General features: G+C 41.1%; 1 protein-coding gene across 2 annotated transcripts in view; it reads left to right on the top strand.

Moving 5' to 3' along the window:
• Window positions 1-758: 758 nt before the first annotated feature.
• CDK8 (cyclin dependent kinase 8) overlaps window positions 759-19,803 on the top strand; it is a 76,322-nt gene continuing 57,277 nt past the window's right edge. Inside the window, exon 1 of one of the 2 annotated variants that reach the window (XM_040266767.1) lies at window positions 759-1,382. In XM_040266767.1, coding sequence (XP_040122701.1) covers window positions 1,255-1,382 — 128 coding nt within the window. In that variant the 5' untranslated portion in view covers window positions 759-1,254. The remainder of the gene's footprint in view (window positions 1,383-19,803) is intronic. The other variant, XM_040266766.1, reaches the window with a different exon arrangement.

The raw sequence follows: 19,803 nt of genomic DNA, 5'->3' as shown, positions 1-19,803 counted from the left end.
GGAGCAGTGGTGCAAAAGGCCGTACTCAAAGTAACATCTCTGAAAGGATACTCCTCTGTTCCAAGTGCCACTCTCTAGAGGCAGCGTGGCCACTCCCAACTGAGTCCCTTTTACTGATGTTTGTAATGCGTGTCAGCACGTTGCTGTCACTGTGCAGCCCTTATTAGACCGTGACCTACAAGAGTCCCCGAGTGAGAGTCTGTGAGCCGTTGATCAATAATTAGACTTACGTTTTTCGATAACGATAGTGCCCTTTAAACTCTGGAGTTCGGAAGTGGCACAAAATGTGATTCGAACACAGAATAGACTCCCTCACGCTTAAATTTCTCTAGTTAAGTTTCTGGCCCAAATCTGACTTTAGCGACAACGCTGTTAAAAAAAAAAAAAAATTTCCCAAGTGGTCATCGAAAGGACTCCCCTCTTTCTGGACTACGAATCCCATCGTGCATCGCTCCCGCCTCCCCCTTCGCGGGGGGCGGAGCCGAAGACGGGGCGGCCACGGCGGCGGCCGGTGCATTCTGGGTGCTGTAGTCTGGAGCCCCGGCTGCCACCGGGACGGCCCACGTGGTGCTGGTGGCGGCTGCTCTGGGCAGCGCCTACGGCGCTGGGTTCACGCGCCCCCCGGGAGCGAGGCTCGGTTGGAGCGGCGCGCGGCGCGGGCAGCGAGGAAAGCCGAACGGCCAGGGTCTTCGCGACGTTTTTGCGACAGCGCGGCCGCGTTCCTCGAGTCCCCGCCCTCCGCTCTCTGAGGAGGTGCCGGCTGTTGTGCGGCGCTGCCTTTCTGTCTGAGTGGACGGGAGAGCGAGCGAGGGAGCGAGCGTGAGCGTGTGTTACCGCGGCTAAGCGCGAGCGCCCGAGGGAGAGCCCGCCGCGCCGCTGCCGCCGCCCGCCGCGGGGGCCGAGCGCGCGGCCGGAGCGCAGGAGCCAGAGCCCCGGAGCCCGCGGGGACAAGGGCAGCGACCGCGCTCCCCACCCCCAGCCCTCGTCCCTCGCCCTCCTGCGCCCCCGGGTTCCTCGGCGTGTGTCCCCCCACCCCACCCCGGCCGGCCCCCGCCCCGCCGCCCCGCTGGATGTCCCCGGCGCCCTCGCGGGGCCTCCTCTTGCTCCTGCCGCCGCGGCCGGGCCGGCGCTGCGGCCGCCGGGCGTAGAGCGGGCGGCTTCCCGGGGGCCGCGGCTGCCGGAGCCTCCCGGAGGGCCCCCGCCCCCGCGCCGCGGCGCCGCGACCCCCGCTCCCCGGCCCCGCCGGCCGTGACAATGGACTATGACTTTAAAGTGAAGCTGAGCAGCGAGCGGGAGCGGGTCGAGGACCTGTTTGAATACGAGGGCTGCAAAGTTGGCCGAGGCACTTACGGTCACGTCTACAAAGCCAAGCGGAAGGATGGGTGAGTGTCGGCAGCCAGGTAGGCAGCCCCCGCGGGCCGGGCTCCGGGAGGACGTGGTGCCCGAGGGGGGCCAAGCCCGCGCGAGACCCCCACCCCCACCCCGCGAGCCGCTCCTGTGGTCTCCGGGCGCCGCTTGTCAGGAGGAGGAGCGTCTGATCCATGGGCTCTGTACTTTTCAAGGGCTTCGGTGCCAGATTTCTTTAAATGTTCCTTATAAAACGTCAGCTTAAATGATCTTGGAGGGAGGGGTCGATTTATTAGGGGACCCTTCACCCGCCTCCGAACTGACATCCATCAGCCCGGAAGGGAAGCTGGGACCCTTTCCCCCGCACAGGTTGGTGATGGATTTAAGACCCCATTTGGGTTTTATTTGTGGGGAAGAAAGCAGCAAGTCAGGGTGGTTCTGAAGAGTTCTCCCGGTGATCGATCACCTGCGGCAGAAACGTAGCAGTTGCTGTTTCGCTATCATTAGCTGCGAGTTTTACCTAGAACAATGGGGGTTTGGTGCAGGGTGGGTGGTGGGGAGAAAGGCGAATGAAAAATAGGGGAGTCTTATTCAGACCCCCCTCCCCCCCACTTTAGCAGTTGGCAAGGAACTTTAAATAGTCTCTTTGCTTTAAATGTTCTTACCTAGAAATAACTTAATTAAGTCTATGACTGGTAGTGCTCCCAATTTAGTTTCCTAAACCGGCAAGTGAATTGTTCATTTTTCCTTTGTCACTAGATGAATGTCTTGTAATGTTGACAAAAGAGAAGACATTTCTTAGATGAGAAATATAATCTATTAACTCCTAGTTTTCCTCTTGTAAAAACGGATGTTGTCTTTCTCACCTTTGACATTATAGGAAAAGGCTGGAAAGGACGTCAAAGCTTATATAATCTTTAGATTTTATTATAAACAAGTAGGTTTACTTGAACGTCACTCTTAGTTTGGTTAAGCTGCTGTTTAACGTTTAAAATAATTGCTTTTTTCAACAATTTAGATGGGAGGATATGTTCAGAACGGTACTAGTGCTTAAAAAAATGAAACCATTCATAAAGCTGAAGTTACCTGGGTTGGGGGGAAGCCATATTTATAAATACTTCAGTATCCTCAATATTGGAAAAGGAAGGAGCTATGTATTCAATATTTTTCTTAGATTTGCTGAGGTATCTTTCTAAAATAACTTAAAATGGACTCTAAGGAAGAAGATAATTCTAACTAATTTGAAATATGTTTCAGTGCTTATATGCAGCAGTAAAGCAGTACTGGTATCTGCAAAGATAGGGAGTTGAGAACTTGATCCTGTGTGTGCTGCATGTATTCACAAGTACTTTTAAGTTGGGTGACATTTGAGAAATCAGTGTCTGGAGATACTGCTGACTCTTGTTTAATTACGTTCCTCATTGAAGTATTACTCTGTAATAAAGTACATATTTAAAAAATGAGGTTAGACATTGTAGGGCATTTGACCAGTCTGTCATCTGTTCTGTAAAATTCTGGTGACCTTAAATTCTTTTTGATCTCTCTGAAAACACCAGTTCTATTTTCATAAATTACTATTTTAATAAAACATCTAAATTTATTAACTTTGATTTAACATTTTTATTAAAAACTGTAATATTATTTACTGGCAGGAGGTACTTTTGACCACATTTTATATCTCATGGTCAAGTTTTCATTTAGGCTAAGAATAATTTTAGGAAATTTAAATTTAGTCTGTACAATTTAAAAATAGATGGATGTATGGTATATGAACGTATCTTTGTGATTCATGATAGCCAGGTAGCCTTGCATTTGGAAACATTAACTTGTTTATAATTCCTTGGGCTTGTTTTTCAGTAACCATTAATGATTTTGTTCATAGGAAGAAGTGTTTTTTAAAAAATGGATCAAATGTCAAGAGAGTTTTAAACTTACTTTCAACAGTTTCTATGTTCCAGAGGGAATATTTTTCAGTTTGGCTTCTTATCACCTCACTCTGGTAAAATGCAGTATTATATTTATGAAGCTTTTTTGATCTTATGTCAATGAAATGTAATTTAATGCATTTAAGTCCAGGTAAAATAAAATTTGTGGCTATTTAATCTTGTATAAAAAGATGATCAGATAATTTGGTTCTAGTATTGATTTATTTTCAAATTAAGTTATATATTCTGCAGCCGAAATTTCAGAGAACTCTAGGATCCTAAACAGTAACACCTTCAAAGAGAGTACTCAGATTTAAATAAAATGAAACAAATTTTGTTTTGATGTCAGTTCATTTCAGTCACTCAGTTGTGTCCAACTTTTAGATGCCACGGACTGCAGCATGCTAGGCTTTCTTGTCCTTCACTATCTCCTGGAGTTTGCTCAGACTCATGTCCATGAGTCGGTGATGCCATCCAACCATTTCATCTCTTGTGTCCCCTTTGTCATTTGGCTATTAAAATGAACGTATGTAAATATATCTTTAATGTTGTCCAGTGAGCATCCTAAGACATGATTAATTAGTAAAGGAATTTATACCAGAGGAACTAGCTTCTTAAATTATTGTTTTAGGAAATAAACAACTTGATCAGTTCTTTGATATTAAGAAGTAGTAACACTCTCCTGCCAGTATACTAAGTATACCAAGGCATTTTAAAGAGTGTGGGGAAGGGAGAGTCCTTTGAAGCATGATTACATACATATTCTGTTAATTTTAGGTTCTAGTAGAGTTAAAACATAAATGTACAATAAATCTTGGGAATAATTTGCTCTCACTGTCACCATAAATGAGATTGAGTGTGTCCTTTGTGCCTTAACACCAAAAGGATAGTCAGTGGCAAGCAGGGGGATTCGTTTTCTTTCTAAGTCAATTGCTTTTCCTCTTTGCAGAATTTAGGCAACCAAACCTGTCTTGTTCAAAGGAATAGAAAAGTGTGAGAACCAGAAAACTGTTTGTTTAAATTCTTAAGTTCTCATTATTGGCACTGGGCATTGTAGAATTTAAAAATTGATTTGGAGTAAGAGTTTGATCTCCAAAAAAGAAAAGCAAAAAGAGTTTCTTGAATAGAGTTCTTAGTCTTCTGTACTCTATGTTCAAAAGAACAAAAACTGGGCTTGGGATTTAGGGGTTGGATAATTGGGATTGTGTGTGTGTGTGTGTATGTGTGAGAGAGAGAGAGAGAGAGAAAGGTAGAAGGGAGGAGGGAAATACACAGAATACATTTGTTGGGGGACTTTTGTAGACAGCACAGAGGTTAGTAGGCAGAAATAGAAACAGTAATAGCTAAATTACTGAGTGAATCTTAGGACGTGGGCAAAGCCTTGACAGCCATCATCTGTTGAATCCTCATAGGTACCACACCAGTCAGTAGTGTTTTTTCAGATTTACAGTTGAGGAAACGGAGGTTTAATGGTGAAGCAAATTTGTCCACGATTGCATGACTAATTAAGTCTCAGAGCTGGAATTGTGGGGTTACAAGCAAGTCTCTCACTCCAGACCCATGCTCTTAACTATCATGCTTTGTATTAAGATAAATATAAGCATAGTCATGGGGATTTGGTGTTTTAGGGAGTCATTTCAGAAAACATGAGTACCTTATCCCTGGGCTAGTCTTTTCATTTAACTTATACTTTCTTAGTATGTTTCTGAACAATCTTAGTTTTTTCTAGTGCTGCAAAAGTAAGTATATAACTATGTGGGTGTTTCTATTTACTGTGTGTGTATGTGTGTGTTAGGATGAACTGTTAAGTTGGGGAGACTGGAGAATTGAGTGTGAGTTCAGACTCTGCCTCTGATCACCAGTGTGACCCTGGGCAAGTCATTTGTCCTTGTAGACCTTTGTTTCCTGATTTCTAAGATTACAGGATTTCAGCTGATAATTTTTTGGGACTTCGTAGTACTGCAATTTGAAGAAGTAAAAATCATGACCATAAATACTTTTGTAAGATCAGGTAAACAACTATTAAGACAAAAATTTTACTTTAGGCAGTAATATACTTCCATATTTCTTAGTCTCACGCTTTAATGTGGATTCTCATCAACCACCAGTGAGAAGACAGGTAACTTCCAAAGACTTGTCAGCTCCCACACCTAACATGTCTTTTATCCCGCCGTAGCATCCCCTCCGTTTACCTGTGAAGGTGCTGCGTTCGTGTAGCTCTCCTACTCTTGTGCACCACTCATTTGGTGGCTAGCATGAGAGACTCATCTGATCTGCACTGACGCTGTGAGTCAGCTTTAATTCCTTAACTGTGATCAGAACTTGGTTGGAACCCTATCTTCCCCTGAAGGATTCTAATAGTTTTCTTCTGAGTGTCGCTGAACCCAGTATCTCTAGCTTGCATTTGATTTAAGTATTTCTTTAGATGTCAGACATGGCAAATCCAGCATGTAATAATCCTTGTCACTGGGGATTTTGCATGTCCAGTAAGGACTATTCCTTGTAACGTTTAAAACCTGTGATGGAAAGGGACAGGCAGAACATTGGCTGTGCGTTTCTTATCTGCTGGCTGTTGAACTTACCTGCCTTAGATACTCAGTGAATTCAGATCCACAGGTTAGGCCACTCTGAGGTGTCATTCTTGGATCCCAGTTTCTTAATAGCAAGACTGGCAAATTAATTCATTATGGATTTGTTTGATTGTTGTACAGTTTCTTCTAACATTGGAAGAAATCCATCCCCTCATTCATTCAGCAAATATTTACTGGATCCTTCCATCTGCCAAGCACTATCCAAGGTATTGACAGTGCAAAGATGAATAAAATACTCCATTGTTTGAGAAGATACCTGCTGAGGAAACAAACATGTTAATAAGCTGTAGCAATTTAATAAGCACTATAATAATCAATACCAGGTGCTCTTGGGACACAGACATGGAGCTCCCAACTTCTCTGCTTTCGGGGAAGCCCCTCACAGAGGGCAGCACTCTGTTGACTGTGAAAGGACAGGGAAGGTCTCCTCAGAAAGGACATTTCAAGAGGACAACAAGAGTGCTTTCTGTTGTGCTCTTACAGACCCCAGCACAGGTTGTGGGTTTGAATTTTTTCCTCCCATGCTTTTCCTCTTCGTATCTGTCTGTTGCCAGCATCTTCAAGCTCCTGCTGTATGCGTAGTGCTCTATGCATGCGCTGCACAGGTTCCCTTGTCCGCAATGAACCTGATGAGGCCCCCGGTTCAGCACAGGGATAACTTTGCCAGCACGTAGGTGGTGCAGTGGTAAATAACTCCCGCCTGGCTCTGTAAATAACCCCGCCTGGCTCGGGAAGATCCCCTGGAGCAGGAAATGGCCACTCACCCCAATATTCATGCATGAAAAAAGTCCCATGGACAGAGGGGCCTGGCGGGCTACAGTCCATGGGGTTGCAAAGAGTCGGACACGACTGAGCACCTAAGCACGCGTGCACACTGAGCACTTTGTCTCTGAGGCAGTTTGCCACCACAGGAACATTGGTGCATCAGAGCACAAGCAGCCTCTGAAGTCCAAGTGTCTGGCTTAGGAGTAGCTCTCAAGTGTGAACTGCCACGGCTGGACAACCTTTGGCTTACGGCTCCCAATAGGAGAGGATCTTCTTTGGCCTCACCTCTGTTAAGGGCAGGGAACCAGAATTTTCTAGCTGCTGAGATGGTGGTGGCAGTAGATTGGAGGGGGAATTCCTCTAACTGGGACTCTTGGTCGTGTGAAGAGGTGGTAGGGAGGGGGCTTCCGGCATCCTGAATATCAGCCAGGAAAACAGAAATAATGTCATTTGCAAACTTACCTGCTTTTTCAAAAATTTGTTCTCTTGACAACTGTGTCCAGAATTACGATTTACAAACACCTGAAATATACATATGTAAGGGCACTGCATATGCCAAATCAGTGTTGATTATAAATATTTATATTTATATGTAAGGGCACTGTATATGCCAAATCAGTGTTGATTATAAATATTTATATTTTTCCCTGTGGCTGGTGTCCCCTTTCTTGTCATGTCTTGCATTGTTGAATGAATCCTCGTTGTCTGGGTTTTCTTTTTTTTATGCTTTTTCTGTTCTTAGCTGCTGCTAGAGAATGGAAATCCTACTGTCCTTAGCTCCTTCAGAACAGTTTGTATATCCTTTCCTTCACAGCAGCTTACGTAGGCCTCGGCCATCTCTTTGAAACTACTGTGATATTTTTTGTCTTTAAATATCTCTTGTCACCCCAAGGCAGTTCTTGAAGTTGTCACTGAAAAGTGACTTTCACTCGTTATTTTGATCTTAATACTTAAAGACCCTTTAGTGTAATTTTCTCAAGATTCTTTAGTGATTGTCAAAGTCACAAACCCAGCCCCTGCTGCAGTAAGCTGCTTTTACTGATAGAGTTATGTCATGTCGTTCAGGTGTGTCATTGCAGAAAAAATGCTGAGAATCCCCTTTTTAAAACTGAGATATATCACATACATATAAAATTCACCCTTTCAAAGTGTGCAGCCCACTGGCTTTTAGTCTGTTCAGAAAGCTGTGCCATCATCACTGCTGTCTATGCCAGAACATTTTTCTCCTGTCAGAAGGAACTCCACATCGGTTAGTAGTCGCTCCACAGTTCCCTTCTTCCCAGGCCCTGGCAACCACTCATCTACTTCCTTTCTTCATGGATTTGCCTATTCTGAACATTCCATGTAAATGAAAGCACACAGTATGTGGCCATTTGTGTCTTTTACTTAGCCTAGTGTTTTCAGTATTCATCTGTGTTGTGCATGTATCAGTATCTCATTCCTTTTCATGGTTGAAAACTATTGCCTTGTATGGATAGTCCACGTTTTGTGTATCCGTTTATTACTTGGTGGACATCTGGATTGTTTCTACTTCTTGGCTGTTATGAATAATGCTGCTGTGAAACTTCATGTGCAAATTATTGTGTAGATACATGTTTTGGGTTCTCTTAGACATATACCCAGAGTCATATGGTAACTGTTTAGCTTTTTGAGAAACTGCCAAATGTTTGAAAGCAGCTGAGAACCACTTTGAATGACTCTACCTTGACTTTGGTTTAGAACCAGGATTTGTCCTTTGTCCGCAAGACCTGGACACCTTAATTTCCAGGACACCTTATTCCCAGGACATTGTTGACACACTAGTCTATATCATAGTGATTCTGAAATTTAGATTAATGCAACTGCTCCTCCTCCATTAAATCAGACTGCCCTTCTGAACTTATTCTCAAGCAGCACCTGTTGCTGGGCATTGTTTTCCCTCAGCTGAAATCGGTTCTGTCGTATCGCTTCAGAAATCCTAACTACTTTTTCTTAAAGTACAACTCCAATAATCCTCTCTTCACTCATCATAGTTAGCTTTTCATAGATATATTCTGTAACTACTTCAGTGTATATGTGATTACTGTTTATATGTCCTTGGGGTCTTTCTGGTGAATATTCATGGGTTAGATATTATAGATTTCCTCTAGGGCAATAATTGAGTTCCCCTTACTTCCTGGCATATTGCCAAATGTTGACAGGCATTTTAATATTTTATTTTTGGTGTACCTAAAATTGATATCTGAAAATTTTCCTTTTTAAAGTTGCTAAACTTAAAAACTTGAGCATATTTCAAAATAAAAAAGTAGTGTCTTGTGAAAATACCCACAGAAGCTAAGTTTGATGGGCTGGCTAAATTGATACCAGGAACAAACTTGAACAAAACCAAAAGCCAGATGCAAGCTTTGTTCGTTGAAAAAAGGTATTTTAAAAATTGAGCCACTACAAAGAATAAAGTATTTTTTCTAAAGTATACCTTGCCAATGTATCAGTTTAAATGGGAATCAAACCTTTATTTCTAAACTTAAGGAAAATATAATTAGTCTCTTAACTAAAGTTGGCATTTAATTTTATTTAAGCTCTGTGATTGTTTCATATTTGAGATTTTCTTTTGTTATGTGAATAAAAAATTATGTAGTTTAACAACTACTCAAGGTAACTCAAGTTACTCATCTTTCTAGACAAGCTCTTTAAAATCTATAACTTTATTATAACCCATGAGTACAGTCATCCTAAGGAGAGGAATTCCTCACATCAGGATGCCTGCTGTGAGTGTTTCAATACACCTGAATTTTATAGGTTGTCTAGAGAACTAAGCGGAGAAGGCAGTGGCAACCGCTCCAGTACTCTTGCCTGGAAAATCCCGTGGACAGAGGAGCCTGGTGGGCTGTAGTCCATGGGGTCGCTGTGAGTCGGGCATGACTGAATGACTTCGCTTTCACTTTTCACATTCCTGCATTAGAGAAGGAAATGGCAATCCACTCCAGTGTTCTTGCCTGGAGAATCCCAGGGACCGGGGAGCCTGGTGGGCTGCCGTCTATGGGGTCACACAGTCAGTCACGACTGAAGCAACTTAGCAGCAGCAGAGAACTAAGGGATTAAAAAAAAATAACCCAAACTTGTCAAACAGTGGTATCATAGTTTATATTAAACAAGTCATTATTTGGGGGAAAAGAGGTAGGTATTGAAAAATTATTTTTATGTGGCTTGTTTTAAGGAAAGGCAATAAATCTCATGAAAATTTTAAGCTCATATAGGATAAATACAATTGTTTGGAGTTTTTTCACTTTATGAAAGAAACCCTTTAAGTAAGGGATCTATCCTAACATACTTTTATCTTGGGACTCAGTTTGCAAAAAGTATTCAATTTATACACAGTTCCCAAGAAAGTGTTAAGCACACAGTAAGGAGTACTTATATTTGTTTTCTACTGCTGACTTAACATTGAAGGTTCTTTTAAATGTAAAATTAAATCATTTAAATATTTGACACTCCATTATAGTTTTTCTTTAGCTGTAATGGGGGGGGAGGCAAATTTGTGTATTTATAGTTCATTGGGTAGCTATTCACTGAATGTCTGTAATATGCCAGGTTCCAGGTTCTGTGCCAGATATAGGTGATTCAGCAGTGGACAGGCCACAGTTGGAAGTCCTTGGGGAACTTAAAGACTTGGAGGGGCACAAGCAAATAAACAGTTACTTGTAGTAAGTGGGATAGGGCTGTTGTGGAGAAAACAATGAATGACATCTACTGTGACTTCACATTTTTCATTCAAGAATATTATGCATCTTTCCGTCTCTGTGAGTATAGCTCTAAATCCTTAGTTTTAATTATTGCGGGCATCACATTATTTTGATATACACACAGATTTATATGTAAATATGTATCCAGTTAACCAGTTCTCTAGTGATAGGTAAAATTTAAGTAGTCTCTAAATTTTGGCCATTGTGGTGAGCAAAGAAGCTCCTAGAAAGTATGACTACAGTCTTCAATATAGTATCAGGTTCCTGCAGTGGCATTTTAGGGTCAAAGATTGCATGCTTTCAACAGCTATATTTCTGTTATTAGATTATAAAATTAATAAGCGCTCAGGATAGATAATCAAGCCGAATGTAAGGCTGTGCGGGAAGACAGCAGTTCCCCTCTTTAGGGACAGTCGTTGTCAGCCTCCTGTGTGTGTGCAGGTGGAAGCAGGTCTATGCCTGGGTCGACTTTAAAATTTAATACTTCATTCATTTGAGTAGATAATACATGCGTATGTACAAAATGTAAGTGTACTGAGGAAGTGAAAACTTAAGTCCTCTCACCTCTTTCTCCTCCAGTCACCCATTTCTTCTTTCAGAGCTGTCCACTTAGATGTGTTTCTTGTGTATGCTCTCCAGCTTGTGGACACAAACATCTTTGGACTTAGTTTATGGTATTATTTTTTATGTGTAACTCTTATTTTTATGAAGTTACATTTATCAGTGGCTGCTGGGTTATATGTAGGAATTAGAAAGGTCTGTGTCGTCATCTTTAAACACAAATTGTTTGATGGCGTATACGTATGTTTTGTTCTTTGCTTTTCTCAGTTTTTATGTTTTGAAGATGGCTACAGTCTGTGGGGTCGCACAGAGCTGGTCATGACTGAGCGATTGAGCTTGCACACAGCAGCCATAATAACACAGTTCACTTCAGCAGCTTGTCATTCATTCTGTTTTATGAACATACTGTATTAGTGATACACAGATCCAATTGAGGATGTTTAGAATGTTTTCTTTCTTTTTTTTTTTTTTAATGCTCTTAAACAGTCCTGCAGTAAATGTCCTTTATATTAGTCTTTGCATACAGTATTCTCTCAGGTGGAGATAGAACTGCCCAGGTCCCCAGAGCCTTCCCCAAAGGGAAGTTTGCTGTGGAGGATACCATTGGCAGGGAGCAAAGTGTGCATGAAGCAAGGGAAGCTCTTTCCTGGCTTCTGTCAACTGTTTTAGAGACGGATCACCGTGCCAAGCACAAGTGATACATGACCCTGGCACGTCACTGTTAGACTACTGAAGTGTAGGTCAGTTTCCCAGGAGTATCTCTTTAACAGGCCTGGGCTTCAGGCTCTCCTGAAATCCAGTCTTATGTCCTCAAGAAAGTTTGCACCAATTACACTCTCATCCAAACTCCCAAAACAAAACTTAATGTGGAAGGAGGAAATGGGAATAAATACAGTAATAACATGCTTGAATCATGGGGGTTAAATGCATTGTAGAGTCAGAATTGTTTCAATTGTTCTTTTGGAAACTTTGCTGTATGTTTTCTTTCCCTGCATAGTCCTAGGTATTTTAGATTGCTGGTTGGCATAAAGAAATTAAGACTTGTGGACATTTAAAACTGCAGTCATTATGAAGTTCACATGTTATCTTTTGTTCACGTTCATGAGATGTCTCTGTTCCAGCTGAACACTGCTGCTGAACTCTGTTCCTGTCACATGTGACTGGAGCTCTTGATGGAGTGTCTCCCTCCAGCCACCTGTTCAGCCTGACTGCATGTATTTCTCTGTTGGTCAAATGATCTTTCTCTCTGTTTCCTGTTGCTTGACTTTGATCATCTTTTCATTCCCTGACCAGCACTGACCCAGTCTTTTCCTTTTCACCCCTTTTTGGCTTGCCTTTTTTCTGTTTTGTACTGATTTTGACTTTGACCTTGTTCCTTGTCCTCTGTCTCAGTCGTATTCCCCTCTGGGCTTGCCTCTGTAGACAGAAAGCTGGAACCTCTTCTGTTGCCAGTGGAATTGCTTAACTTTGTGTATTCAGCAGTGGTAATTGTTTATGTCGGTAGGCAGGTAGCTGATTATCTATAAGACAGTTCGGATGTGTTTTATGAGTTTGGAAGTGATTTTTTTTTTAAATCTTAAGTTCAGCTAAACATTTTCTTCATGTACATAATATCTGCTCAACAGAAGTTGGAAAGTACTTACTTCTTATAGACAGATAAGAAGCTGAAATCGTATGCAAACATTTCATCTTTTTATCTGAAAACCTATTGTAGTACAGATGCGTCCAGCACTTCTTGAGAGTTTAAACCAGATACCCTGGAACCGAAAGTTACTATTGTCCTGTTTTTAGCCAAGGCTAGCTAACCTCGGCAGAGCCTTGACGTGTGCTTGGACGTGCATACATGAACAACATAAAGAAGCCTGTCAGAGTAGCACACCCATCTCCTACTTCACCTGTTGCTCTTCTGCACTTTGGTTTTTCTTTTTTTGAAGGGATGGGACCATTCAGTTCTGAAAGGTGATTCAACCTTACATTAACTTTAAATGCTTGAAGTTTTCAATGCAAGCCAGAAATACTAACCAACCTTACCACTTTTTAACCTTTATTTGATTTGGATCATGTAGCATTTGCTCTATTTCTGTTGCACTTTGTAAAACTGAACTCACCGAATTTAAGTATGCTTGCTGATTTTCAAATCAGAATGCAGCACAATTACATTTTTCCTTGGTGAAATTCTGTACTATGATTATCCCTGAAATGTTTTGGAATGTAAGATAACATTTGTTAAAATAGTGACTCATTTTTAAGTGTTTAAAAAGTACTTTTGATTTAGTTGTAATGTATTAAGTAGAGAAATTCAATACTAGTTGCCTTCATGCAGAAAATATTAGTGAAACCTGTCAAGAAGTTGTACATTTTTAGTTCATAAAGCTTTCTAATAGCTTTAGTGAGGTATGATTCACATACCGTACAGCTCGCCTGTTTTAAGTGTACAGTTCACTGTTTTAAGTATATTCACAGAGTTGTGTGGTTGTCACCACAGTCTAATTTAGAATATTTTCATCCCCCCAAAAGAAACCCTGGACCCATTAGCAGTCGTTCCACTTACCCTCCAACCCTCCAGCCTTAGGCAACCGCTAATCTGCTTTCTGTCTGGATTTGCCTGTTCTGGACATTTCATTGAAATGAAATCATACAATATGTGGTTTTTTGTGACTGGCTTCTTTCACTTAATGTAATGTTTTTAAGGCCCATCCATGATTTAGCATGTATCACATTTTGTTTGTCATTCATCAGTTGTTGGATAGTTGGGTCATTTCCACTTTTTGGTTATTATGAGTAAGGCAGTATGAACATTGGTGTGCATCTGAGTCCCTTCTTTCAGTTCCTTGGATATACATGCGCCTAAGATATACATACAAATGTGGAATTTGGATATACACTTAGGAGTGGAATTTCTGGATCACGTGGTGCCTGAGCGCTGGCCTTGTGAGTAACCGCCAGACTGTGTCCTCAGTGGGCACACCATTTTACATTCCCACTAGCAACCCACAAGGGTTCCAGTTTCTCCACATCTTTGTTAACACTTTCTTCCCACACCAACCTTTTTTTTTTTTTAATATAGCTATCTTTATGGGTGAGAACACTTAACTAATTTTTATTCTTATAGCAGTATTAGATATGAGATTGACATGCAGTATACCAGCTGGATCATTTAATCTTTCTGAGCACTGTGTATTCCTTGTCTATAAAAACAGATTGATCCCACAGAGATCCTTTGTATAGTATATGATAAAGCATGTAAAGAAAGTTTTCAGGCCTCTCATAGGGCCATGCAAATTATACATTTTTTTTAACGTATTTGTTAAATTAATCTCACTGGTTCTATTGTTTGTGGTTCCACTATTTTTCCAGTGCCCAATTATGCTAATTTGTATTTTTCAGGAAGAATTTGTGATGTTTATTAGTAGGCAGTTTTCCTAAATATGTCTTTTTGCAGATAGTAACTTACAGTGCTTCTGCCTACGATGTCATGATTGTGTTTCTGAGAAATCTCTTACAAAAAATCTCTTATGAAAACAGCTTTTTCACTGGGGTATGGGTGCTAGAGGGCTTTTGTTGGACTTGGTTGTGATATAAGTATTTTTATAGTTGCATTCTAAGAGGAGTACATCTGTTGACTAAACAAGACAGAAATAAACTTTGCTTCTTTACCATTTAGTCTACTCAGAAGGTTGAGGTTCCCCAACCTTTGTCCCTGATTGAGCAGTCTTGCTGGTAATACTGCTACCATTGCCAGTGGTAAAAGAATAAAAGAATGCTTGGGTAAACAAAACAATTCCACTCCAGAAGAACACCCAGTCAAACAACACATCTGTGCGTGCCTGTTCTTTGCATGCAACTATTATTTTTCCTGTTTACTCTGTGCTGATTCCAGTTTGCATCGTAATAATGCCTTTGTGTGGAGACTTTTCCCCCCTAATTAATTGGTGATGTTATAACCATATTGTGTTGTAAAAACTCATGCTGTAAGAGACTTGCCTGTATTTGCCAGTACAGGGTAGATAGTAAGTACTGTAAATATTTGTTGATTTCAGGTGACCAGATGACCCATTCTATGGATTGAGACATTTGTCATTGCTTTAACTCAGAGCGGTGTTGATGCTCAGCTCAGCATACAGTGCTTATTGATAGGATCTGCTTGTACCAATACATTTGTTCTTGTTGAAAGTGTTTGAGTGGGTTCCAAAGAATTGCAGGGGGAAGTTACCTCTAGAAAAACACGTGTCGGGGAGTTGAGCAGATGAAATAGTAGTCCCCTCCTTATCCAGACGGGATACACTCCAAGCTTCCTGGCGGATGCCCGAAACCTTGGATAGTAGCATATTTCCTGTGCTCTCTCATGTTCTAAATGTACACAGCATGGTACACTGGACAGAGAAGTGATCCTCATCCTTGGCGAGATGCAAGATTTCATCATGCTGCTCAGGACGGCATGCAGTTTAAAACTTACAAATTGTTTATTTTCCGTTTAATATTTTCAGACTGCGGTTGACCACGAGTAACTGAAAACGCTGGTAAGGGGGGGACTACTGTGTTCACTGTATCATTAGACTGTGTGTTGAAAACAGAGTGGAAAATGTAATCCTACCATTGTACAAAATCATGAGACCTTTTTGCTTTTGACAAGCATCGTCATGTTGTAGGAAGACAGAACTAGAATAGCTCAGGAGAAAGGCAAATACGATAAAATGATTGAGAGAAAAGTACCATAGTATATATATATAAATATATAGGATTTGGGGTCTGAAAGGATTTGGGTCTTTCAACTTGGAAATTGAAGGGATAGATTTGAAGTATAGTCAGCCCTGGGCACAGAGTGGAAGGTCAGGGGCATTGTTTCTAGGACCCTTTGGGTATAAAAAGTCGAGGGTACTCTTTTCCTTTTTGGGAGTTCCATGATGGGAAGTGGTTAAAACTCCATGCTTCTGCTGTGGAGGGTGCGGGTTTAATCTCTGGTTGGGGAACTGAGATCAATCACATGCCACTTGGTGTGATGAAAATTTTAAATAAATAAATAGAATGATGTAGTATTCACACATACATGAACTATGCATATCATCCCATATACTTTATTTTTTAACTGGAATATAATTGCTTTACAATGTTACATTAGGTTTTACTGTACAGCAGGGTGAATCAGCTGTGTATACACGTATCCCCTCCCTCTCGCGCCTCCCTCCCGCCCCTCTTCCCACCCTCTAGGTCATCACAGAGCTTTGAGCCGAGCTCCCTGTGGTATAAAGCTGCTTCCCCGACCTGTTTTGCATGTTATAGTATATATATGTTAATGCTACTTTCAATCCATCCCACCCTCTCCTCTCCGCCCTGTGTCCACAAGCCTGTTCTCTATGTCTGCACCTCTATTCCTGCCCTGTAGGTTCATCAGAACCGTTTTTCTAGATTTCATATATATGCATTAATATCCAATATTTGTTTTTCTCTTTTTGACTTACTTCACTCTGTATGACAAAATATAGGTTCATCCACATCACTGTAAATGACCCAAGTTTGTTCCTTTTCATGACTGAGTCATATTCCATTGTATATATGTACCGTATCTTCTTTATCCATTCATCTGTTGATGAGCATTTAGGTTGCTTCTGTGTCCTGGCTAAACAGTGCTGCAGTGAACATTGGGGTGCATGTATCTTTTTGAATTATTCTTTTCTCCAGGTATATGCCCAGGAGTAGGATTGCTATGTCATATGGTAGCTCTATTTTTAATTTTGGGGGAACTTCCTTACTGTTCTCCATGGTGGCTGTACCAACTTAGATTCCCACCAACAGTGCAGAGGGCTCCCTTTTCTCCACACCATCTCCAGCACTTTTTGTTTGTGGATTTTTTTATGATAGCCCTCCTCCTTTCCTGAAGTTGATTGTGCCTTTTCTCTTGATTTCCAACCACTCAGAATGTTAATTTGTTAAATCATAGTTTTTACACACAGTTAAATTTTTTTACCTCTTCACTCTATTTCAGTTTTGCATAATTAAAAGGTTGTAGATCTGTGAATGCTACAAATAAAGCTTGAAAGTTCAAGTAGTCTTTTGTTTTAAGATATCACCTGTTTTCTTGGTTGTTCATAGAGTATGTAACAACCGCTTGAGTCATTATTAAACAAAACTTGCCATATAAAGGATAATCTGTCATAGCTATGTAAACTATATAATAACCACAATGCATTTTTTCTTCATGAAGCACCTGTATAATTGTTCTCATGGTTGTTTAAGTTAAAACAGTACTATGGCCAGTCAGTAACTTAACTAAAAAACGATTTTCTTCTTCCTCTGCATATACATAGACACATGTATTTTGGGATGTATATATGTCTATCTGTCTCATGTATGTGAAAGTTTTTATCTATGTAGGTGCACATGTATATATATATATATGCATGTGTTTACATATGCGTTTTAAATATATCGACAGTAATGTGATCAGATATCACTAAATGTGGGGGTTTCCATCAAAGTAAACAACCAACCCATGTTTCTTAAATCCTCTTCCCAGTGTCATTTTTTTGAACACAGCTCTGTGAAGAATAAAGTTATAATCAAGGCATCTTGACTTCAAGAACTATATTTTGGCACTGGTAATTTATAATCATTCTTTTTCTCCTTAATATTCATCCTAGAAGAAATGAGCAACACTGAAAAGAGAAATTAATGTGTAATCCTTTCCTCCCTAATGACTGGTCTTTCCTGCTATTTTGCATATCTGCCCAATTTATTTCTGCTTGGCCCCAAAGATTTTCTTCTTAAAAGTAGCATCACATCAGGCATATGAATACACCTGAACATTTAAAAAATATTCACCTGTTGTACTCCAAATATGCTTTTAGTGGTATCTGATCCTTTTACTGTAATCTCGTAACAGACAGAAAGGACCAGGAGTTTCTTTCTAGTCTCCAAGCTTAGAAATACTTTTTAAAGTTTACGTAGCTTTTTTCCAAACAAGATTAAAATGCATTCGAAGTATGAGAGCTAACAAACTGAGCTTGAATCGCTCACGATAATGCAGAGGAGAGAGATTCATAGCTCAGTTTACAAGAAGCTTTGTAACTTCCTGGAGCTTGGCACCTGGAGCTGCCGAGAAACGTGGAAGTAACTCCTGTTGGGTCTGTCTTGTTCACTGGTGAATCTTAGGAACTATAACAGTGCCAAGCACAGGAATGCCCCCCCACCCCCAAATCAAGTTAGTACTTCTAATAATCTTAAACTAATGTAATTAACCAAAAAGTTGCAGATTCCATTTGTCAGAATGATTGAAAGAGCCAACATGTTAACCTGAAAAGGAATTTTAAGCAAAACTTAGCATGGCTAGCTAGAATGTGTTCTCTGAGAGCTGACCCGATTTAAATGAAAGGGACTGTTGTTTCAGTTTGCTTTAATGCGTTGTAACTTCATGTAAGATAATTGGGCATCCTGTATGATACAGGCCGCAGGAATGCACCAGTACTAGAGTTTATTGGTCTGCTGCAGCAAGGGTGGGTGCACACTTGGCTTCTAGAGCAGGGGGGTCTTCCTAGGTGAATGTGGGTGGAATGATTCTAAGGAAGAACTGAGGAGGAGACCACTATGGGCTGGGTCCTGTCGTGAGGTGGGTTGTTTGGTAATTGGGTACCTCAATATCTTGCTCAAGGCAGGAGGAGTGAAGCAGAGCTGGGCATCATCAGTCAGCAGTCATCGCTCAGAAAAGGGCCGTTCTAGTCCTTTGGCCATTCTGCTGTAGCCTTGGGCAAAACTCCATTTCCTGCTTGCCTTTTCTACTGGCCTTGCCACTAATTTCTGAGGGATATCAGAGATTGATTATCAGTGGGGTTTATTTTCACTTTCTCAGGCCTTCTTTTTGGCTAGATTCAGCCCTGGGGGACATTGTTCTGTGAAATCCAGCTCTCCTCTGTGCTGGGATTCTGCTGACCAGGAGACTGTTCGGAAAGCCTCAGTTACCGTTAACCGAAGTCAGTATTTTATGAATACTTTCTGTTGTAAGGTTAGTTATTGAACCCTCTGAAGCTTAAGTGGCTGTGCACTGGAAGACTCTGGAGATGGCATCTGAGCGCTAGTGCACTGGCAAATGCTGAGAGATTGTTAACCGTTTGTAATCCAAGCACCAAGGTCCCAAGTGTGGTTTGGGCATAGACAAACTATCCTAGGTTTGACATCGTAGTGGCTCTTTGTCTTGTTTACTGTTTTTAGTTGGCTATTTGAAAGAATTGCTTAGTACTTGAGTACCCAAGAACTAGAGTGAGCTGAGTTGCACCCAAAAGAATGGCTACAATTTCAACAGTTGGCCTATTTGTAAATTTTAGTGAACTTCTGAGCAAATTGTAGCCAGGAATACAACTCATGCAAGGAGTGACTCGGGGTGCAAAGAGCAATATTATGGTTATCATTGTTAGAAACAGTAAGTGTCTGTTAACAATTCAGAAGTTTAAAACAGCAGAAAGGAAGGGAAAGAACTAAAAAAGAGAGCATGCAGATTAAAGCCTGACAATCTTTGGTTCTAACTATTTAGATTTTGTTCTGTAATTCCTGAGGGTGGAAGCTGTCTCTCTCAGGCCACTTGATCTAAAGGTCTCAGGCAGAAGTTTTCTCATTTTGAGATTGTCTTCTTGACGATTCTTAGGAATCCTCAATTTGGGGTCTCTAGCTGGACAGTCTTCTAGTAATTTGAGGAAGTGGTCTGTCATTGTTATTGAGAGCTGTGGATCCAAGAAGTTTTACTGCAGAACATGGCAAGGCCATTTCCACGGGAGCTCAAGTGCAGTCTTTCCCTAATGTTGCTTCAGAAATAGCCAAACACCTAATCTGAGAGCATGTAGAGCTGGTTAAGTATCTGGCAAGGGAAGATAGTTGTTTACATCAGTGATAAGGTTGAACAGCTCT

The sequence above is a fragment of the Oryx dammah genome, unplaced genomic scaffold, assembly GCF_014754425.2.
Source record: "Oryx dammah isolate SB20612 unplaced genomic scaffold, SCBI_Odam_1.1 HiC_scaffold_24, whole genome shotgun sequence".
NCBI classification, from domain to species: domain Eukaryota; kingdom Metazoa; phylum Chordata; class Mammalia; order Artiodactyla; family Bovidae; genus Oryx; species Oryx dammah.
This window is presented reverse-complemented; position numbering and strand designations above follow the sequence as displayed.